The sequence below is a fragment of the Lonchura striata genome, chromosome 3 (assembly GCF_046129695.1).
Source record: "Lonchura striata isolate bLonStr1 chromosome 3, bLonStr1.mat, whole genome shotgun sequence".
NCBI classification, from domain to species: domain Eukaryota; kingdom Metazoa; phylum Chordata; class Aves; order Passeriformes; family Estrildidae; genus Lonchura; species Lonchura striata.
The window spans coordinates 42,493,483-42,518,040 of record NC_134605.1 but is presented as its reverse complement, the minus strand read 5'-3'; the positions used below and the strand labels follow the sequence as shown (position 1 = coordinate 42,518,040).

The window sequence follows — 24,558 nt, the reverse complement described above, 5'->3', positions numbered from 1 at the left end:
TTATAGGTAGATTCTGACTCCCTGTATGAACCCTGCTGAGAACTTCCTTAATACATTTCTTGAGTTAACAAACATCTTTAGAGAGACTTAACTAAAACCCACAGATTTTTAAAAATTTTTGTTTTACCACTCAAACTGGGTCCAGCCTGTGAAAAGCAAAGAGAAAAACCTTTCATTTTATTCCTGGGAGAATAAATTCAGAATGTATGGAGGTTGGATGAAAAGTGAGATCAGAAAAGAACAAAACACATCAATTATGCTGACCCCATGATGTAATTTGGTTTTAATTAAAAAAAATTGACCATGAACATACTCATTAGTGAGAAGCACAATAAAAAGGCTAATAAAGTGATAATATAATTGCCTCACTTCTTTATGAGTCTATTATAGCCAATTTTCTGTGTGGATAAACAAACTAATATGATTACAGTTTTGAAAAACAGAACTAGCATAATATGAGCTTAGCCTCATTTTGTAAAAAAACAAGATGGCTCTATTTTTATTCTTATCAGAAGCTATCCATTTTTTAATCTTTTAACAGTTGTTAGGCTACAAAGAGCTGAGCTACACAAAAACTTGCCCACAAAAATATCAACTGTATTTAATGTACACATTTTCTTCCTTTGGTATAAGAACCTGTAGGAAGCAAACCCTAAGATGTTCAAAATTTTTGATATGCATGTAAATATTTAACCAGGATTATATTTCCACTGTAATTGTCAGAAACCTATTAACTGTACTTAAGCCTATCAGATTCAAAACAACACTGATTCTGAGATTGCCTCAAGTCCAGATAACAGAGAAGGGACCCTAGGAGTTAGGAGACAAGCACTGAACAACCAAAGGAATAACTTTTTCCTATTATTTTTCTTTTCTGTAACAAAACATACCGTGTAGAATAACTTCTTTTCTGTATACAATACTGTCACTATCACCAGATTAGATTTGTGGTGCTCAAGGGTAGATTGTTAATAAACAAGTGCTAAAAGATCTTGGCTTCCAGCAGTATATTAAGCTCTGCCAGGAACTAAATACCATTTTGTTTATTAAAGTTGAACTTATAATAAGAGGGAAAACCAATCACATGTTGCCTTGCCAGTGTTCCCAGTTAAACTGGTATCTCTTGGCAATTCTCCCCAAAACAGATTCTTGCCTCAAACTGATAAGCTGGAAAGCTATTTTATTAGTCTGGGTACATATCTCTGCCATATATGTACCATGAAATTGTACCAAAAAAAGAGAAAGGTATTTAATCTACTCTGAAAGTACACATAGCTAAGAGTATTTTTCCTCTCAACAGAACAGTTTATCTGGGGTTTGTTTTAAAAAGAGCATCAGGCTTTTAAAAACCCTAACCTAGATATTTCAGTTGACCAAGAATTTTTCTAACTCTGTTCTAGGAAAGTAAGATCTTTCTTCATCTTCATTATAAAGCACAATAAAATAGAACTCCAACACTAACACAAGACTTTAAAATGTTAGCTAAAACATACTACATAACACATTTAAAAATATCTGTATCAATTAATATAAAATTTGTACAGATTTAAATTTTTATTGTCAAAGTTATTCACTAACCTGAATTGTACCCAAGAGGAAAACAAGTATCAATTTCATTTTGGATATTTTAACATTTTCCCATTTATTCTTTAAACCCTCTATTGTTTTGTAAAAGTCCTGCATGAAATTCCCGGATGAACCATTAGCCCAATCCAAAATCTACTGAAATCAACAGACCAATTAATATGAACCACAGGATTTGGATAGAGGTTATGGTCCCAATCATATGATTGAACACATATGGAAAGGATTATTCTCCTCCTTCATGCTAAAAACATGTTCATTCCACCCACCCAAAAGAGCTGCACTCCTCACTCCAGACCATCATGGTATGCAGCAGGACACAAGATCACAAAAGAAAACCAGTTTTACAAAAACAACTGGCATTGATGCATAAGATGAAAATAAATCAAAACTGAAAGTGTTTTCTCTGTAATTACTTTAACTTCAAGTGATGCATTTAGTAGCAGGTAAAAGCATTTTGTAAAGGTAAGATTTTCAAAAGTAATTAAATGATACAGTCTTTTCAGACACATTAATAGAGAAAGACACATTAATTGAAGCTCTTTTGAGCTACCTTCCCAGATGGGTAAAAATTTGCCCAAGGATCTCTCCACATATTGTGTGCTGGTGGGGCAGTAGGCAGGTCTGGATTGAGACTTCACCAGTGCATCAGCACTGAGTCCAGCAGACCCTACCTCTCCTGGACATGCTGCCCCTGTGCAATGCTCAGCAGGACCTCCCTGCCCAGACATGTCTGAAATCACACTGCTCTTCTGGTAATACAGCATGCAAATCTGATAAATCCCCAGATTTGTAAGATAAAGCGTAACTGAGAACTAAATAAGTACTTAGAGCTACAGGAAGGTACTTGGAGAGAGTCTAAAAGAAATACCCATATTTACCTATTCTAAAAGAATGTACCTTCTTCTTATTTGCAGTTCCTCTTTGAATTTGCCAAACCTTCATCTCAAAATTTAGTTTCTTTAATGCCTTTAAAAATATCTCACTTCAACATTTGTTTTTTTTTAAAGGTGTTCTTCATATGTTCCTTAAAATCTTATGGGAGAAAGATCTCATTCATATCTCAGTACTAGAAAACTACTGTAGGCATTTTCATTTTCAAAATTGACAACTATTTTCCTTCTATTATTTTCTGAGTAGTGGGAACAAAAAGGTAAAATTACAGCTTCCTTCATAAGCTCAGTATTTCTACTCTTTTTTTAAAAATTATTTTTTGTGGAGAGAATGAAAAAGGAATAAGAAAGATAAGAAAAATATAAAAAAACAGGAAAAGTGTAAACATGAATACAAAAACAACAAACAAAATGGACAGGTACATTTTTACAAAGCATGCAGAACTAAAAGGAAGTGATTACTTACATTGCCTTCCAAAAGTTCTTCCACAGAGCAACCTTGGTGTGCCTTCTGGTATTTTTCTTGAAAAAGTTTTCCATCAAACACTGCCCAAGGCATCAGATCATCCATCCTGAATGGAAAGCCGCAGGCGCTGTTGGCCATCAGCAAAGTCGTAAGGCCACGGATAAGGACAGCGCCCAGATGTACAGCCCTGGAGTCCACTTGTGCAAGCTGTGAACACACACACACACACACACAAAGGCAGGTCTCACAAGTCAGGAAATATGAGCCACCTTATCATCACATATAAACACACAAGCAGCAGAGAAAATTGTCAGCTGTCCTGATGTTGTGACAATGATGGTCCTCTACTCCACACCAGAATTCGTCTGAGGGTTCTGTACCTAGTTTTATTCAATGAAGTGGAATAAGTGAAGTTTAATAAACACAGCATCTCATTCAAGTTTTTAAGACAAATACATTCAAAATGTAAATGGAAAAGCAAAAGAAATAGTTCCATTGCATTTTTCAAGTATTAGCAGCTCTGCAGGGAAAAAAAAATCTGTAAGTGGAATGCAAAACATGAACTGGGAGTACAAATTGATGTGTACAGTGATCCACTGACCTTCCAGAATTTGTTTACCCCGGAAATGTTACAGTGTTTAAAGATCATTTAAGTTGCAGCATTTGACAGAGCAAAGTTTATTGTATCCTAGCTTTTATTTTAAACACTCCAGAATTTCTTTCTACTGTAATCTGAAAGTCAAATTATTTCACTTCAACCTGGATATCTCCAGAAGAAATACTGGAATCATGTGAGAACATTTAGAAAATGCAAAATGAGAAACTCAACAAGACAATTAAAACTCATGGCCAAGATAAACTCCATGCATGAATTTAACATCCTGTTGTGGCAGAGGACAGCAAAATATAAAAACCTTGAATCCAGTATGGGGAAAACTCTGATTTTAAGTATTGTTTAAATATATATATTTAAACAATATATATATATTGTATAAATATATAAAGCTCTCAGTAGGCAATGCCTTTTGTAGTCTCTTCCACAGCAGTCTTTTAGGATCAGGAAAGATTCATAACAGTGTGGCCATCAATGCTGTAATCCCTTGTAGCTGGTGTACCCTTACAGTATAAATTATACCAGAAATGGAATAGTATCCAAAATAGTCCAGAACAGAAAGGGCAAAAAGTGACTCCAATTGTCTTAGCTCTAGCTCCTGCAGAGTTGTGAACTGTTTGCCTGAAATGCAATGGAAAGGGCTGGCCATTATTATATCTTACATCTTGAAAGATCTCCAAAAGACTTAAAGGCGTGAACATACAGCATTAGTGCCTTATGTTTTAAAAATGACAAGAACTAGCAAAATCTGTGAAATGCTGTACTAATGAATCAAAATTTTTCCTTCCTAAGGTCCACATAACAAAATCAGGAAACCTTTGCTAGCAATAAAGAGCTACAAAGCTTCTTCCAAAACTGAAAATCATAAATCACTTGGAGAATAGACCCTGGTGAAGGAATTAGGTTTTCTGCACTATTATGCAATGAGCTGCATTTTGTTGCGAAATTTGACTAGGTGAAGCTGACTTCTGTGATGGGGTTCTCCCTAACCACAGATAAGGGGCAGTAGGGTTCTGTTAAGCTGACTTGAAGATACGAGGTGCATCTCCATGGGCAGTTTTCTGTAAAATGCAAAACCAAAAGAGGACTCAGATATGAAAATGCAGGCAGGGACATGCCAGACAGGGAGGTTCAGAGCCCTCTGGGAAGAACTTCTTCTGTCTCTAGTGATTCCTGGAAGGGTATCAGGCTGGCCATCAGGGCACTGACCCAACATGACAGTCAGTAGTTGAAATTCATCCAGTGCAGATAACTGGAGACAACCACTGACATCCAGACCACTGCAGCCAACACAAGCTAATTTCACAGAACTGTACAATGATGTGGGTTGAAAGGGACCTTAACATTCATCTAGCTTGAAGCCTCCTGCCATGGGCAGAGACACCTCCCACTAGAATTTGAGCAATCATTTAGAAAATGAAAGGTCCATATTTTTCTGATTGTGACACTTCATATTAGAGTAAGGAGACTCTCTCCTGCCCTTCCTTTAAAACAAATGTATTTTCAGTAGGGGATCAGGCCATTGAGTTTCAGAAAGTTATTGCCTCCAGATGTCAGCTACCATTTTACCAGCTGAGACTAGTAACTACATGAACACTCATAATTCTCTTGCTCTGGCAAGTAAAGCAGGGGTTTGCAAACTGTTTAACGATGCTGAAGGGTACTTGAAAGAGGAATGTGGTTTAAGTGAACCAGTATTTGTACTGAAGTAAGCTGCTAGAGTGCACACAGTCACTTATCATGCTGCAGCTGAAATTCTTACATTGCATTTACTAGATTGTTTCTGATCACCAGATCAAACCTGAAGATTTGCTAAGGAAGTGTGTCCACATCATTTACAACCTTAGCTGTGCTCTTTTCAGTTAAACTTGAGACATATTGACCAACAAGATAAAATAATGTTGCTGGTGGCAGGCTCTAGAAGACTTCATTGTCTAGGGATATTAGTCCAGGACTTTCCTAATGCACTTTAGTATTGGGGGGTGGAGCATTTGTGTGTGTGTGAGGGATATCAGGTAAGGCTTGGTGTTTTAATGGAAATTAGTATGAGCAGGACCAATGCAAGAGCTATCAACAGTGATTTCTTTATTAGGACAGGAAATACATTCACTAAAGGATATTTTCTATTTTCCATGTCTGGCAATGAAAACTAAAGAAAATGAAAGCACAGTGAGTCTGTAACAATGAGGCTGTACACATGGCAAACCACAGTGGCCTTGCCATGGGAATACTCACAACTGCTTGGTGTCTGCAGTGTTAAGACATCGTGATGAGAAGTGGAAAATTCCAAAAGAAAAGAAGTCTTGTCTTGCAGGGCATTACACCCTAGAGATTACTTCCTTTTGGAAATTGTGTCTGCTCTTTTTACCATTTCTATAAACTCAGGACCCCAGTGAACCACGTGAAATGAAGCCCTGTGATCTTGCTGCTGCTTTTCCTACCACCAGCTGATGACATTAGTGTGAGAGACACAGGGAATGTGTGAGAACTGCTCCTCCTGCACCAGCTGCCTCTGCTGTGGCCCTGCTGCTGTGCCTACCAATGGCAGCTCCCCACCCTGCCAGCACTTGGGGAAAAAGATAACTTTTTCCTGTTTAAAGACTCAGAACTCAAAAGTTCACAGTCCTCTAGCATCATTGCAACGGAGGTTACTGATATCAGAGGCTTGATCTGAACTGGGTAAGATACTTGAAAAGAGAAAGAGAAGTGCTACAGCATCCACAACAGTACGCATAAAGCTTTTTCTAACAATTTCAGAAATCTCTTTGCTATAAGATTTATGGACTTATATTACTGAGTTCAGGCCAATCTCTGTGGCTGTGTGCATGTGTATTGGTGACAGAAAGAGGCTTGGCAGGGTGGAAGGTGGTTGCTCACAGTAGCACTTTGCAAGTCTAGACTGAGACTGCACATCCCTGCTGAGTATTTTTAACTTAGAGGATGAGAAAATACATAGGTCTTGTATATGAAATGAAAATTTCCAGTTCAAATTTCAACTAATGAAATAATAATTTAAAAAAATTATCAGGATGTAAAAATACCTTTAAGTTTTAAGGAAATACTATTAGTCCTCTGATTCTTCGTTGTAGATTCAGAAGAGATTTTTTGATAGAGGTCTAAACCTTGTACTATTCATTTTTAAAGCTGCACAAACTATTTCCAGGAGCATACAAAAAACCCATTTGCCCCTCAACAGATTGGAGTTTAAAAGCTTCAAATTCTGTCAAAATTATAATAAATATGTTTTATGACAGTTGAAATGTGAGGGTGAGTATCTGAACATGCAGATGTCAGCAGACACAGCAAAGCCATCTCACCATCTAAATTGCTTGAAATAAAGGAGAAAATACATGATGACTATTTAACAGTTCTTTACTTGTGCTGCTTTACACATCCTCTCTATCTCAATGTACTAAATGCAACATTTAATTTTAAAAAGTGTTCCTTTAGTAGGATTTTCAACAACATTCTGGGCATGCTCTTTTTCAATGTAAAAAATCTGTATTAACAATTGTTACTTAGGTTAGAGTTTACTTTTTTCCTGTTCTGTTGCCTTCTTCCTGTGGTGAATTTGAATACAGAAGACATGATTATGCCTAACATTTTGACACAGATATTTAAAAAGAAAAAGCTTTAAAAATACGTAATGCATTTCTCCACTCCTCCCTTCCCCACCTTCCCCACTGACCTACGAAAGAACACACCTGTTTTTCTGATAAAAAGGGAAACATAGCACTCAAGGAACAGGTTAGGGTTTGATGATTTCTAGTTAAAATGAATCAATTCAACAACAATAGATACAAATTCATGTAATTTGTCCTATGCAATAAACTGTTGGAATTCAAGTGGTATTGATCAAAATCTGTGTACTTGTCTAGTTTAACCAGTTCCCTTTAGATCCATTTGAACTCCACCGGTATATCATCAGTATTGCTGCTTCTTATATTAACTCCCCTAGCAGCCACCTGTATCTTAAATGATCAAATATTTAACCATAGGCAATTTGTGCTTGAGCAATAAAGGCAGCAGGTAGATCCTGTCTCAGGAACTTGTCACTAGAACAGTAAGGCTTAGCTTTGCCCGAGAGCTCTAAGGCACACTGTGTTCTAAATAGAGGGAGATGAATACTCAGCTGATGACAAGTCTTTGCAATGGAAAGCATCACTAAACAACCTCAACCCAAAGACAGAGACCAGATTGTCCTGCCTTCAGCCATTAGTATAAATTCCCACTGGGAGCTGGCAAAGGATGCTAAAGCCCCTGCACACTGGACTCTATTATCTGTTCTTGAAAAAAAGATAACCTAAACTGGTGTCGATGTTGGTAAATTACAGGAGTGTCACCCTGCAGAGGTGGGCTGGTGAAACAATGCATTTACTAGGCATCAGTCAGCTGTAAGGAATGAGCTGCTGGGCCCTGTCAAACTGAGGGGGAGAGGAGCACCAGTATTTTGAAAACAGTCTAAGGTTTATTCTGATGAAAGATTACATCTTAAATTAAGCTCTTCCTGCTTAAACAAGATGTGTGCAAAGGAAAATGAGGATTGAAAAGAGATACTATGAGGGCATTGGCTGCAACAGAAACTAGAAAAACCAGTTTTTAAACATTTCTAAGACTTTGAAGTAAATATTTAGCTGTAAACAACCCAATTGTTTAGTATTTATATGTTCAGGAAAGTTTATTTACTGGGTTTTATCAGGAATTTGATGTAAAATGATACCTCTCTGTGGAACAACACTTGTATTTACATTAAACCAAAACCACCATTGAAGCAAACTTTAAAAAAAAATAAAAATTGCTTTTACCATTAAGCACCATTAAGTAAAAATAGTAACACGAAAGTACTACTGCTAACCAATTTGCAACTAGAAAAAAGTTCCTTCAGTTCCAAAATGATTACATATAATTTCTTGTTTAATTTTCATAAACAGTTGCTTTTATCAGAACTCTTTATCATATCCACAACAAACACCAGCAGAAGTGACACTTCTGTGATAATTAATTTCACAATTAAAAAGTTTAGTCCTCTCAGCTTATTTATTCAGCTCTGCAATGGACAGCACATTAACACCCGCAGAAAGACTAAAATAACATTACTTCCCTTATTTTAGCCACAACTGTTCATCTCTGATCTAAAGTGCTAGTGAAAGTCCACAGTACCTATGACATCTACAGAATGCTGACATCAATTTTGAATTATAGTCACCACGCTAACGATATGACTGTAGCTCACCCTGCAACCATGTCCCTTTTACAAACGTGAATGGATTTTAACTTTTAGTGTCTTAAATATTCATTCATGTTTTTGGATATGTACTTATCCTTGAACATCCTCACCTTGCCATCACATGGATAATGTTGAACTTAGTTGGTAGGGAAACATATTTTAATTTTTTGGGACTCTGAAAATTCTTGTAGCCCCCTGTAGTGATGTCTCCCTCTCACATGGATGCCCTAATAAAAGTGATGCCACAATAAAGTTTCGTCCTGTTGGGCAACTTAGAGTGCCTTCTCCATCTTCCCTGCTGTCTATTTAAAACAACCAGCAGTAAGTATTGCTCTCCCAGACTCCTACATTTCTGTCAAATGCAGCTGAAATTGGCCAGCACATTCAAATGTTATTAGGGGACACAGAGAAAAAATTTAGAAAGTATGCAAAAGGTCACTTCTCTCCCAGTAACTTTCCACTGTAAGCCTTCAAACACCAAACTTTTCCCACTCTTTTACTTTCTGAAACTCACTTTATATTTCTGTATTCTACTCTACACTGTCTAGCTCCATTACCAAAATCTTCAAAGTGAGGGTCTTCATTTGCTGCTGCCTCATTCTGCATCTGAAGTCCTTATCCACACTTTAATCCATCACAACCCCTTTGTTTAATCATAGGACTAGTCCATGCAACACAGTTTTAGGTGTAAAAATTCTGCCACCAGCAGAACTACTGGGCAGAATGTGCTTGGCTGCCTTTGCTAATGCAGTCTGTCTTTACACAGCCTCAGACTCTCTTGGTAAATGACAGCTGCTTAGACCTGCAACTGCTTAGACCTGCAATTGCAGTTCACTGCTACAATTGTCCCAGGCTTAATTAACCAAGCTTAAAAATCAGTATTCTTTACTTTCCTCCCTAGATTCAGAGTGGAAATTCAAGATTTATTCAATTGTCCTAATGTAGGACCAACCCCTCTCTTAAGATGTTTGAGTTTTTATTTCTTAAGGGTCTGTTTTATTTCGCACTGCAACCAACAGAAAGATCAGTAAATTTCAGCAGAATTGGATCTGGCAAAATTTAGCATGTCTGAAGCACTGCAGCTTCCAGAAACATTATCAAACTGTTATTAATGTCATAAGCTCTTCAAACAAAATTGTTATTGAACCAAGATATATTGTGTAGAGAATTCCAGTAGAGCAAATATTGTTTGCCAGTGCAATATAGGTTTTGTAGCTTGTTTTTTTTTTTTTCCCTCTTGGGTTTCTTTATATTGCAAAGCAGCTGCACAGTAAGATTGTTGATACTGCGGTTCACCCTTTGAAGTGATATGGTCCACAGTAAACAGTTCGGCTAAGGAATTTTCTAGGTGTTAAGTCCACAGGTTGAGGAGGAAGAGAAGAACTTGTCTGCTTTCATGACAGCTCCAAGACAAATCAAACGAGTCATGCAGCAGCATTTCAGATGACCTGTGAAGGGAACTGACAAACTGTAACCTGTGATCAGGGATGTTCAAGATATCAGGATTTAATTTGAAACTAAGCTACAATAGAGAATCCACTTCCAGAGCACATATTCCTTTCAAAATGGAAAACTGCCACACAGTTTGAAAGTTGCTGCCTTTTGGCACAAGAATGCCAATGCTGTGCTGTGGTTTAGATGAATGCATACAGAGAAATTAGAGAATCCTGGTTTGGTGCACACAGCTGTTGCAAAAGATGGTCTTCTGAGCTATTCAAGGACTGACTAAAAATTTAAGTTTTAACAAAAATAAAATTATTTACAGGTAGCATTTTACATTTGCTTGTGTTAGCACTATGTCAGAGCAAATTAAAAATAAATAGAGAAAGAGTTTATGTGAGAGTAACTTGGCCATTTTTAAAGACTTATTGAATACAGAGTAGTATGCTGTTTTAAAGAAAATGCATGCTCTGTAATAAGCCAAACTTTGGCATTGCAGCCCTTCAGCCAGCACTGGACTCTGCAGGCACTTTGCTGATAACATTTCACATTTCAGCCTCAGGAACTGATCCACAGCCGTTTTAAAACAAAGAGTACCTTTTTTTTTTTTTTTTTTTAATGCAGAAGGTGCTGTGCCAAAATAAACTTCCTGCAACATCACTATGCTTTCAGCCTCCTGTAATTGAAAAATACTACTTACCATTGCTCCTAACCTGAACTATTCCTCTATTGTACTGGAGCCTCAGGGTACAAATACAACATTAAATTGTATGATTTTGCTAGAAAGTTAAACATGCTGACATGCTGATGAGATTAGAAACAATTGACTAAATCTTTCCAAAAATCATAAATTTTCTTTGGAGGTAATACACAACTACCTTTACACATTTGGTGCTTATTGTCCCTGTTTGTTCTTTCCTCACGTGCATCATTGGGCTTAGAATGTCTTAACAAGTGATGATGTCTTTGGATGCTAAAAAATAATGCTGGTAAGGGATATTTAATATACCTGCATCACTTTTCTCTTAACACAGCTCCATTTCTTTATAAAAAGTACCTTCAACCACATGTCAGCTGTTTCTCAGTGAACATCAAATTAAATAACCCCAAAAAAAGATGAAGGGGAGGAGAATACATGTATGATATCAGTATTAATGTTAACATGTTAAAAGTTCACTTTCACACAGCACTTTTGGCTAAAAACCTTGTATTATTGAGACTACTGTTACAAACAAGACCTAAAATACAAGAAAGAATGGAACAATTTGGCCAAAGTTAAAGAAGCAACAGATATGAACTGGACACTGTCTTGACTTTTTATCCGTGGCCATGTCAATCAAGAATATACTTGAAAAGAAAGGGAACAAATCAGTTCTTGCTGTTTCTGATATCTTCCAGATAAACATTTCTACTATAGTAATTTGAAAACCTCCAGTACGTCCAGCAAAGTACTGTAACCATAAGCCTATAAAGGCATCCACCTCTAAGTGGCTCATTTCAGCAAACACTTGGCTTCTCTGAAGGTGCACACAGCCATCTGCATCTTTTTCCAGGGACAGATGTGCAGCTCACGTTCCTGCTCGGGTGTGACAGCGGCGCGCGGGCAGGTGCAGGCGGCCCCGAGCAGATGCCGGGCAGGTGCGCGCGTGCCACCGCTTCCCGACAGCTCCCTTCCCTCCCTGCTCCAGCCCCTGGATGTCACCTGCCCTGGGGGACACAGGTCAGCCCTCAAAGGCAGCGGGGAGCAACTCCACCTGTGCCATGCAAACACCACCTCCGAGCCTCATGGGCTGCTGGCTTCTTCCAGCATACAGTACGCAAGGAAGTGAGTGCTATTGAACTCAGAAGTAAACGTACACTTTGACCAACACAAACTTGGCAGGAAAATGCCAGTTGATACCAGAAATCTTTATTTTCCCCTCTCTATTATAAGTTATCTCTGACTTTTCAAAGCTGTCAGTTTGCTTGATATTTTGGGAGAGCTTTATTACCCTCACTACTAACAAATATGTTTCACTTCCTGCAATATTATTTGGCATGGATTAAAAATTAACAGCAATTTTCTTATCTGAAATTCCAGAGTGTCTTTTACCTTAAGCATCCTGAAATATTCTTTAAGCTATATACAGTCTAAAAGCAATTTATAACTGAAACATTGCTGCTATTTCCATGTTCTTGAAACCTTGCTAATTATGAGCTACAGGACAGTAAAGGGGAAAACTCACAGAAACGCACAGCAAACTTAACACAATTATGCAGAAAAATGCAAGACCATCTTCCACAAAGGAATGAAAATCCTCTTTTTAAGACCCTTGCTGAAAGCCTTGCACAAGATTTTCTCCCTGGGCAAACTGAATCCATCTAAACAAATGAATTTTTTTCACAAAGTGGAAGAGATGACCTACAACTCAGCTCTCTATGGCACCTGAAAGGAGGCTGTAGTGAGGTGAGGGCTGGTCACTTCTGCCATGCTTCAGATGAAAGGATGAGATAAAAATGGCCTTAACCTGCACCAGGAGAGATAAAGACCAGATAATAGGAAATTTTTTTTCACCGCAAGAGTGGTTAGGCTCCGGAATAAGTTGCCCAGGGAGGTGGTGAAATCACCAACTCTGGAAGGGTTCAAGAAGCATCTGAAGGTGGCATTTGGGGTTGTTGTTCAGGGGTAATTATGGTGGTGCTGGGCTTATGGTTGAACTAGATGATGTTGGAGGCCTCTTCCAGCTTGACAGTTCTGTGATCTAGTTATGCTGTGGTTTGTATTTGTGCCAATTTTATATAATAGAATTTACACAGCTATGTGAATTCTGGCATTGGGGCTCACATCATCTACAAAAAATGTTCAGGGAAATAGACTCTAATAATACTAATAAATATACCAAATTTCGTCACGAAGAAAATGGGGAGAGTGGGGCAGAACAACAATCTTGTCTGCAAGTTGAATAGGTTTGTTAAGTCCAAGATTTCTTTTTAATATGCCTATGAACCAACAGCAGCAAAAAAAGGTAGAGCTAGTTGTCAGTGGACTAAGAAAATTATTTTCCAAACTTCAAAAGATGGTTATGAAAATAGCTACAAATTTCGACATGGGTCTTTGAAAAGTGCTGTAAGTAGAGAGGAACTACAGCTCCTGAAACAATTGTATTTGCACTAATGCTTGACCCATGTAAGTGCAGTGGAACTTTCTATTTGGACTGGTTCATTTAAGATCTTGAGTATATGAGAAGAATATTTCTAATTTTGAACAGGGACTGAACCAATACCAACTTGAAATACACATCCCATACTGCTGCACTTTAGTTCCAGATTAGCCCAGAACACTGAGGAAACCTGAAGACCACAGATGAGAAAATGGGCTGGGGAGCAATGCCAAGATCAGCAAATCACCTCAATCCCCTCTGCTCTCCACCATCTGCCAGTTACAATCTCACCTAGAATTTTTAAAACACTTTTGACAGACGCAAATTTTAAGGGAATATGAACCCTGATTCAGTAAAGCATCTGGGAATGCACTCAAATTCCATTTTAGTTAATACTAATTTACATTACAGAAGCAGGTCCTTTGTATATAAGAAGGGTTTATCCCTAAGATCTTTACAATATTCTTACTTGCATTTTATGTTTTACTCAATCCAATTAGACTTCAGGCAAATATTAATTAGGAAAGAGTCACACAGACACAATATACACTCCCTGGGAGAAAAACTGCTTTTTTTTCAATAATCATATTTTTAAAAATACAGATAGCTCATAAAGGCTCTTGGGGCCTGTTTGAAAAATATCATACATAGTGGTGTTGACAAACATAGCTTGTCTTGCCAACGCATCAGGAAATTGAAATTATCGAGTGTTCAGAATCTGGGTATTATTTTTGCCTTTCTGTCTGGATGGCACAGAAGAAAAACAACAGAATAGATGCAGCAGCATCCTTCTTTGAATCTGAGTGATCCCAACCAAGACACCTACACTACTACTTATGACTCTAAAACATACCACTGTTTTGCATGGATGTGGCCAAGTATCCCTAAGGAAAATATTCAGAGAAAAAGACCTTGTGTAATATGGTAAACCAAGGTATAAAACCAAGGTAATTTTGCTTCCACGGTGCTGCACAATGAAAACTACTCAGAAGTTCTGTGCAAGTAAAACTCTTGCTAAAGCTATTTCCAGCTTTCAAACTAGTTAACTAGCTAAGTACTTCTTCTTATACTTACTATTATTATTCCAAAAGGTAATTAAATATACCTAATACCTAATGCAGATTGTGTAAAAGTTCATTTGCAATCAAGTAGCAGAGACTCTCTGAATTTTGTAATTTCATCTAAAATGATTGTGTTCATTTCACATCAGTAACAATTTTGAATAACAAAAAACTCTTTAAAAATTGAAGGAATATATTTCAGCAATTGACTGTCTTATACCTCATACACAGCCAAACTGCTCCTTTTACAAGTGGTACAAAAGATGTTATTATTAAGCTGATATTCTGGAAAAATGGGACATTTTAAAGCAAAGCTATCAAGGGTTTGCAAATGCCCTAAATTCCAGCAGTGATGTGTATGTCCACTCATGCATCTGCTATTAACTTTGATTTCCTATTTTCTGACATACATTTAACTTTTAAAATAATTTATCAGGACCCAAAATTCATCTACCAATTTCCAGTTTTTATTTCCTTTTTAACCAAATTTTTCCATTTCATCTTTGGTCACAACTTTCAGAAAAGTTGTGGTTCACAGTTTTACACCTCCAACGCAAATTTTTCATATTGTCACATATTTAGAGTAATCTTAGAAAAAAATGTAATTGCATTTATAATTCATTATGCTTTTTCCTCTTTGGGCAGTATTTCACATGCATTACTGTAATTGCACTTGTAAACAACCAAGGCCAGCACAATATAAGAAATGAGTCTGGAAGCACAACTGCTGGTGCGTCTTTTTCTCTGCAATGGCCTCAAAGTTAGACTGATGGCTCTCTGGGCTTTTTGCCAACACCACACACCAGATTAAAATAGAAAGAAGGGAACTAGACAACCTGGGGTCCAAAATTTAATTCTGACCTTATGTATAAGCTCTATGGGAGGCTTGGGCAAAGTAGAATGCTAATCTACCATATAAGGGGGGCACCATAAGAAAACAAGAAAAAGTCCAACCAGAAAAATGTCTTTTTTATCGTGTGCACATTTTGGTATTTTGAAACCATCGATCTTGAAAAAATAATCAAATCTTCATGTATAAACATTATGTTATTCTCAGAAAGTAATATTTAATGTATAGTGTTGTTACATGTTCACAGCCCACTTTCTTTCAGCATGAGATAAACTATATTTTTTATGGCTTTAACCCACTTTATTCAAACCATAGACTTCTCTGTTTCATAGACTTGTGGGTTTATGGATCTCATTAACTATGAAATATGGACAGCATATTAGAAAGTAGATTTGAAAGTGAAGGCTGAAATGCTCTCTTCATTCCATCAGAACGGGCTCTATTTATATTTCCTCCCATATTTCATAGTGGAAGTTGGGTATTCTGCTAAAACATATTTGCTAATTGGCTTCTTTACAGAAAGAGATAACTTTTTAAAATCAAATTAGTGTTTTTCAAAGAGATATTTAAAATAAATAAACTTTTTTCTACATTTAAATAATATTATAATGTTAAATCCAAAATGGCAAATGAGAAAATACCTTCAAAAAATTTTGCAGATGCTGACTAATTTTACCATTTTCTTTGGAAGCTCTGTGATTTAGCTCTTTCTAGGCATTGCTTTTAACTTTTCAATGGAGAACAAAAACTATGGTAAACAGAATAAACTCTATTCCTGATTTCTTACTGTAAATTCCATTTAATAATCAACTGCATGTTAGTGTATTGCACTTGGATCCTTTGATTTTAAACACAAATATCTAGAAAAAATAAGCTACTAAATACCTATTGATACTTTATTCACTATTAAAATAACTCAATAATTCTACTGAGCATAACTCAAGTTTGTAAAATGACAAAATGAACACAGTAATGAGTAAAAACTGTTTAAGTTATTCTGAGATGGGATCTTGACAATTAGATGCTTGAACAGTAATTCTCAGAAAGCTTCCTTTATTGATCATTATTCTTAGAATATTTTTATAAAATATTCTATTTATTTAGTCCCCTGCCCTTTCAAGAGAGAATTCCCAGGACATTATTAAGTTCTTTATTCTTGATACAGCTTGACACGACACAGATACACATACAACTAAGAAACAGCAACTTTTTTCCACAGGGAAAGTCTGGTCATCAAAACACAGGAAAAGAGGTTAATTTGAAGGCAATGAGGGAAAGTTTTGAGACTATTGTTTATATATTCACAACCTCAGAAGAGAAAGAGACCAAAATCTTTCCTTACTATTCCCTTCAAAAAGATTTATTCTGGTTCAAACAATTACCAAAGACACTACCATGAATTTTGATGTAATAAGATGAGGAGCTGATATACAAAGTGGCCTGATACAAAAAATTTCAGCTATGTTACATGGATCTTGTGCTGGTTTCTAGCACAGCAGAAGGCATTGTGGGACAGTACATGAAGTGCTTATATAAGCAGCAGAGTGACATAACTTTGGAAAGGAATTGCCAATGGCATGCAGAAGTAAATTCCAACAACATTCTGTCCACTTCATAAAGTGATACATGACACAGTGTAAGACCAGCTTCACACTTCCTGCACTTCTGTGTGCACAGCTGATCTGCCATAAGCTTTGTGGCTAAATAACAAAATCTTGTAAACAACTTTCAATCAGCACAATGCTGATAGGTAGCATACACTGATTAATGTTATGCATTTGGATGCAGGTTTGTATTTTCAAAGAGCCACAACACAATGAATCAAAGAAAGACCTCTAATTCAAGCAGAATAAACTTAGAAGCACTTTAGAAAATTATGGAACAATCCCTGTAAATGCATCTATAAACAAGTTGTTTCAACACTTCCTGTTTGGGCTTGATTTCCTTTATGCTGTTGCTGAATGACTGCCACGCAGACTTGAACTATTGATTCTCCCACTACTGAGTGCAACACTGTGTGCAGTAATGTATCTGACAGAAATAAATCCTACATTTCTGCTGTGTTCCCTATTGCCTTCATTTCATTGCTTCCTTTTTGTTACACAGTCAGCTACAAATCAAATTTGTGATGACTTTGAAGAAACTTATAGGAGCCTGGACTTCATCTGTTATAAGGAACCAAATAATGGAACTGGGATCACACTGGTTCTGTTATTTTGGTACTTGTGCACTAGAAATACATGGATAGTAACAGGAGTGTTACCTTGATATCAACAAAAAAATACTTTCAAAATTTTCTTATGGACTGTTCAAAGAAATGGAATTTTTTGGAAATCCAAGCAAGATTTACAGAATGAAGATGTGTTAAGGCTCTAACCATTCCATTTCTTTGAACAGTCCCACAACTCAAAATAGCAGTTGACAAAACCATTTAGGAGCCTTCAATCCACGTGTGGAAAGGCAGAAGATAAGAAAGGAAAAAACAGATTTTCATGGAGTATTTATAAAATATTTAAAATAACATCCAAAATACTTACAAAATAGTGTAATCCAAATAGTTTTCACTGCAGTGTGTCACATTAAGTAAGTTTATTCTGGTTAGGTTTATACTGTTTGTAGTCTCCTTCAAACAGTAATACCGAAATTTAATTTAATCTAGAGATTTTTATACAACTCATGTTTAAAATCAAAGTTCTCCTCAGTAAAAAAAAAATGAAGAAATGTTGTATGACAGGATTCATGTTAACAATTTTTCATCAGATGGAAGTTTGGAAGATAAGGAAGGAGGAATTCTGAGAATAAGTTGCTCACTCTAGGATTGCAATCACTACAAAATGTCCCTTCCATTTTAATTTTTGGTGTGATTAGTAAATATAAGTATTCACATAAAATATAGCACATGAAAAGCCTATATATTTACCCTGACCCTTAGCTCCTGTATCTGTAAAAAAATTAATGTAGAATGATTTACCCCCAAAACATTTATCACAATATTTCCATGAGTATTTCATGCTACAATTATTCCAGTCCATACCTGCAGGCCTGTCAGTTGAGCTGCTGATTTCCCTTTGAGGCAGAGAATGAGTGCCAGAAATGCATTTAAGTCCTCCAGAGAGAGGCTACTGACCTAAAACAGATGAAAAAATGCTACATTATTGAAGGCTCTGATGAGGACCTTTCTGAAAATTGAATCCTCTTGCACAAGCAGATCAAACTTGGAACAGTGACCTCATGTAATGATGACCACCAGGAATGCATCATCCAGGAAAACACACAGGGAACAAAATACATTCTTTCACAGCTTGAAGCAAGTGCATACCCCAAATCTTTGGTACAGTGCATACACATGAATTTCCACACATCAAACAAAATGCCCACCCTTCACTTTTCCTTTCTCACTTCCCTTGGAGTTTCTTAATAACAGGAAATTTCTCCCTCTCTGTTACATCAAACACAGTAAACAAACAAACAAACAAACAAACAAACCAAAATAAATTCCTTTATAATCAAGACATAGGATAAAAACCACCTCAATGAGCCCCAGATATGATGATCATTAGGAATTTTTAAAAAATGCTTACACATTTAACTGTTAGAAATTTCAAAAATATTGAAAAATATTTCAATTACCTATTTTAACCTAAATTTCAGGATTTATCAAAACATATTTGATTTCTTTCAGGTTTTTAGGCTACATATGGAAGCAGGGAAAAACTTAAAACTAAAATCTAAAATGTTCAAGTGGGGAAAAGGAAATGACATGTCTAAATTGATGTAACAGTTCAATTCTATCAGTAAAGGGGGAATGGACAATTTTTCTGCTGTGAAAAGGTGTTTAGAGATGTTGCAGAGGCACCTGATCAGCTCAGAAGAAACACAGCACCTTGAGAGCATGGCATGATTCCATGACAGTACCAGAGTTCTAATCCTCTCCTTCCTCTTACAAAACACAAGTGCACCAAGACCACTTATCTGCTATAGCAGTTGAGAATATACAGAGAGCTCCAAAGTGAGATCCACAGAGCATTACAATTCCTTATCAATTGGAACTTGAGGAAAGATTTCTCTTGCAAAATGTGGAAATGTGCATTGTGGGAGTACAGAACACTTAAGAGACTGACAAAAATTCTGCATTGCCTTTCTTTTAATAGGAAAAAAAATCATTCAACCACTATTCAAGATTTTTTTTTTTTGTAAATCAAGCACCACTGCTTGTCCCACTGTAAGATACTTTCTCCTCTATGATGCTGTTAAGTCTTGCATAAGGCACAAGAATGTGGAGGATATCAGAAACATTTTAAGCTTTCAAAACGCTCCTTGGTATTCATTAACTCCACCTGTCTGCTAAGATCTGATAATGGCCCTACTTTACCCTGTAATTCACCTTTGTGTAGGTGGCAACAAGAGAGGTTTACTAAACCTGCACGTTTCATACACTGAAGTAACAGAAGAAGTGATTTTTATCTACAAACAATTCTTAAAACCTGCACAAATTTGTCCTAAGAAAAGGAAATCAAAGATTGCTTGCAAGGACAACAGCAAGAAAATGCCCCTAACAGATCAGCCAAAAATGCTTATGAATATAAAAACACTTATTCAGAGAAGTATTTTATTCAGTAATCAAACTTGGTGAGTTATCACAGTTCCACTGTCAAGATTTAATCCAAAACTGTTAGAGATTGAAAGAGAAAATTCCCCTTTGTCTGGAGGCTTCACTGTTTGATTTGAACTCATTCACTGCTTTGCCAACTTTAAAGACAGACCTAATACTTTTTAATTTTTTTTGCTATTTTTGTTCTTAATTTAGAGAATATTTGAAAGGTAGACTTGAAAAAAAAAATTTTTCATATTAACACTTTTTTTACATATTTTTTGTTTACTGGATTTTTTTTCTTACTTAAAAAAATGCATCTGAAGTTTTCATTACATACTTGCACATACATTCTAAGGAAGCCAGATGGGTTGGTTAGTATGCTGGTTCCTGCAACACCCTCACTTTTAGCTTAGATTCAATTATAAGTAATGAAATTTTAAAGAATTTTATTTTCCCTCATATGAGCTGAAGGAAGACTTCAGGCCTGCTTCAAGGCAACCTACAATTTTCTCAACTTAAATAATTTCTTAGGAGACAATTCACTTTCCTTCTCTAATAAAAATTTAAGACCAAAGTGTAAAGACAAGAGTCAGAATCCAGCTAGACAAGCCTTGTTTTCTCAGCTATAGAACAAATGGAAGCAATATGGCCAGCTCAAAGCATGGCCACTGACACTCTTGCCCTCATGTTTTCCTCTCAAATATCCAAGGGAACTAACAGACAATATCAGAGAAATAACCAAAGTTTAAAATAACTCAAATCAATTCCCCAGTCTGGCTCCCAGGGTAGACTGTATCAGTGCAACTCCAAGGGCAGAAGAGAATCAGGAAAATGGGGCAGTTCTTGAGAAACTGGCACTGCCATGAAAAATCTTCCATCAAACTGTGCCCTTTGCATGATCTCTCTGCTGTTGCTCCTTTTGAAAGCAAGAGCTGTAAATCTGATTTCATCTCTCTTTATAATAGTGGCCATTGGATAATCAGTTCTGAAAACCATTTTCCTGACAAGCTTTTTTTTTTTTTATTTTATTAATAGCTTGTGATCAATGTTCAGTAAATCCACATTTCTGTAGGTGTTTCATCCGGTTACTCCTCTTCTTAATCCCCCTTCTCATGAAAGGGTGCACAGAATAAGTCAATAAATAAGTGAAATAGTGATAAAGGAAACTGCATTTTCACATTCTAATAGGAGAAACACTTCAAGTATGTTAAAATGTAGGTATGTGATATATATCCAACTGACTTGAAATTACAAGGCATGAAATTATGTTTAATAAGTATTAGCTTCAAAAAATTTTCAATTTGTATCCTGTTATACAAATATTAAAGAAAAAAAAATTACCCATACGGATCATTTGTGTAATTCCCATATGTACTTCCTCAATATGTCATCTAAATTTGAGTAAACACATGAAGGGAAATGAAAGGAAAAGTCAGGGAGAACTTGTTTTCATGTATCACACACCTAAAAATCTGTAGTCTAAAAAACAAAAATGTCTGTACAAATCTGAAGTCTAAAAAAGCAAAACAAAAGACAAAATGCAGTTCAGTTTAAGTACAAGTGAAGCTGAGCTTATCAGATTAGATAAATGCATAATTTGCTCATCCTCAGAGAGGAAAATCTGCTTGTGAGATCACCATTTGAAATGTGGCAAGTACAGACAAAATATTAAATACTTAAGAGAAAAGTAAATAATGAAGCAATATTGTATTTAATCTTGTGTCCCTTTTTATTACAATTAAAGTAATCTGAAGGATGCCAGGTATTTGGAATTATAACAGAAGTGCTACCTAATGATCCCCTATTACTCAGAATTTAGTGAGAAGAGCCATATCCTCAATTCTGGCTTGAAAATTAGTAGACTGACAAGAAGGCATGAAAAAGTAGAGATGACTAAATATTTATATTGTCTGTTTGCACAGTCTGCATAGTCACCTGAGGGGGTGTCTCCTTTTGATGACACAAAGGAAATACAAAAGGAGCAACTTTAATTTGCAAACAGGTCCCAAAGAGCAGGGGAAATCCCTCAGTTTATACTCTGCTAGACTGCCCAAGGGGTTTTGTCATAGGCACGTGAGAGTTATGATTAGCTACTAAAAACCCCAAGTATTTCTCGAACAGGATGGTGCATGCTAAGTGGAGTAATTAAAAGTACTGTAATGCAGTACTATAATATTTGATCAACTATGCCTACAGTAAGGATTAAGAGAAGTGCCCAGCACAGCCTAGCAAAAAACAGTTTATTTGTCCTTCACACTTACCAGGGCTGACAGTTGAGGAAAAAGTAACTGTCCCTCTTACCTGCATCATAAGATAGGCCAGCAAGCAGCAGAATCCTGCAACAGGTGCTTCCAGAGCCTGGAGTTCTTCCATCTCATCTTGAAGGTGAAAGCATGCCAGAAATGTACTATACCGTTGCTTCTCCACGTCAGGCCCTTTGGCAAGCCACAGAGTTTTCAAATTAGGTGTTCCACCTACAAAAGAAATCCATTATTTTATTTCAGCAGCAACAAGATGAAACATGTCTACCTCATTACAATCTGAAAGGAAATGACTGCTCTGGCAGGAAAGGAAATGAAATGCTCTTGGCACTCGCCAGGACCACAGAGTCAAAAATAAAATGTATTTGACAAAACTTGCATTTGACCAAAAAAAAAAAAAAAAAAAAAAATCAATGAAAGAAAATGGCCTGTAATTTAAACCAAATTTATTGAATACAGGCATGTTTAAGCAGAGTGGACTGAATTCAACCCTTACAATAACACAGACAATCTTGAGACAGCAAGCCTTTAACCTACGCAAGGGCAAAGTCTGCCTCCAAGTGTGTTCTTTCCTTTGGGGATGCACAGCATTAAATAAGATTCACTTCACTGTAAAACAGTGATTCAGCAGAGAACCACCAGGTCTGTTTTCCTCTCTCTCTGCTGGAGTTAACATACCAGGGGTCCCTGAAGGATGCCCACAGTGTCTCCCTCATGATCACCTGTTTCAATGAACACCCATGCCACTCAGTGGTGAGCAGGCACTCTCCACTAGGCACTGTGTAGGTTTGGCTCCTCTGCAGCACGTTCCAGTTTGGGAAAAATCAGAGATCTGGTATTTTTCACTTCCTAGGCTACTGTATGAAACACTGTTGCAAACACACACAAAAGAACTGTCATCAGTTATGAATAATGGATCTTTCCAGACCTTCTCTACTATCATTATGCTTGTCTCTAAATCCTTAATATTTACCCCATGCTGCCATCGCCCAGCTTGTGACACGTGTGGGCTAATGCAAAATTTGCTCCTCATTTAAATTACATTTAATCTGTTATCAAAATAAACACTGATGCACGTGAAATAACAGAACAGAGAACTGGTTATGCCTGAGAATCTCAATAAAAGACAGAATCGGACCATAAAGTACAGCTGCTTCTGTAGTTAAATAAAAACGAGGTGTGAATTTTAAATGTGGACTAATTAAGCTACATTTGGTAACACCTCTTCCTTTTTTATGTGACATGCAGCAGCTGCAGACCAGTTAGGAACACTTGGTGATAATAAACGGTTAAAGTGACAAGGTGCTGAAATCTACATAGATGATGTTGATTTAGCCAGGAAAGCCCATTAACCAAATGGTACTAATTCTTCAGAGAGGGGGAAACTAGAAGAAAAATTAGTATTTTCTTTCTTTTATCTCCCTGATGGATGTTTCCTTTACTATTTTTAAGGCTAACTTGCCTGTCAAAAGTTTTAACCATAAAAAGAACTACTATCATATAATCTGTAAGTTCCTAACCTTATTTCTAAGGGAAATGCATTATTAAGAAAAAAAAAAACAACAAACCAATTGCTTGATTGGAGGTAGAAATGCAGGTAAGAGATATCATAAATAGTGGCAGTGAGTGGGGTAGTACAGACAGCACAGTACAGACTCACATTACTGGTTTTGATAATGGAAATTGCTGCCTTAAGTAAAAAAAGAACAGCAGAGACTGACTTCCAGGAAGAAAATAAAATATAACATGCACAAAACCAAAAAAGTGCCAACTTTTGCTGCCAAGCCTAAGCAACCCTGATGTGCGAGACAATCTGTACATGGGTAAACTCAAATAGTTTTGATGGTTTCCACACACAAAGAGATACAACAAAAATCAGTTAAAAGAAAAGTTCTCTTCTGCATCCAGGGGCATACCTAAAACCAGAAATCCTTCTTTCTTCAGAGTAAACTGATAAACTTTGTCAATATTCAAGATTATAGATCTTTACTGAGCGAATGCAACAAAAATTCGAGACATCTCTTCCATAAACAGTTTTTTACACTTTCCAAAACATCTATTTGTGGCTGGGAAAAAAAAAGTGAGTTATTTACTCTGGGAAAGAAAATTTGATGCTGTGTCCTTTTGGAACACACCAACAAAAAGGGCTTTTTTTCTGAAGGGTTCTCTTCTTCAAGTAATAAAATTCCATGTAATACCAAAGACTAATCTATTAAATCAAATGAAATTAAATATAAGTAAAACAAAGAAACAAATATTCTAATGTTTAATGACTGTCCCACACCATACATGCAGACCACAGCAATATAAGATTCATCTACAGTAGACCCTCAAAATTCTCTCTGCTTCATGTACATGCTCACTACATTATTTACAGTAATTAAAAAACATTTCTGAAATATAAATCTACTTGGATAGGCAGAAGAAAT

General features: G+C 36.5%; 1 protein-coding gene across 2 annotated transcripts in view; it reads right to left on the bottom strand.

Annotated features, from left to right (window-relative positions):
* Positions 1-24,558, bottom strand: part of FAM120B (family with sequence similarity 120 member B) — a 47,837-nt gene that overhangs the window by 6,940 nt on the left and 16,339 nt on the right. For both annotated transcript variants that reach the window (XM_021527167.2, XM_077782105.1), the window contains exons 5-7: positions 22,170-22,342; positions 18,309-18,401; positions 2,944-3,150 (exon numbers count right to left, since the gene is read on the bottom strand). In XM_021527167.2, the coding sequence (XP_021382842.1) occupies positions 2,944-3,150; positions 18,309-18,401; positions 22,170-22,342 (473 nt within the window). The remainder of the gene's footprint in view (positions 1-2,943; positions 3,151-18,308; positions 18,402-22,169; positions 22,343-24,558) is intronic.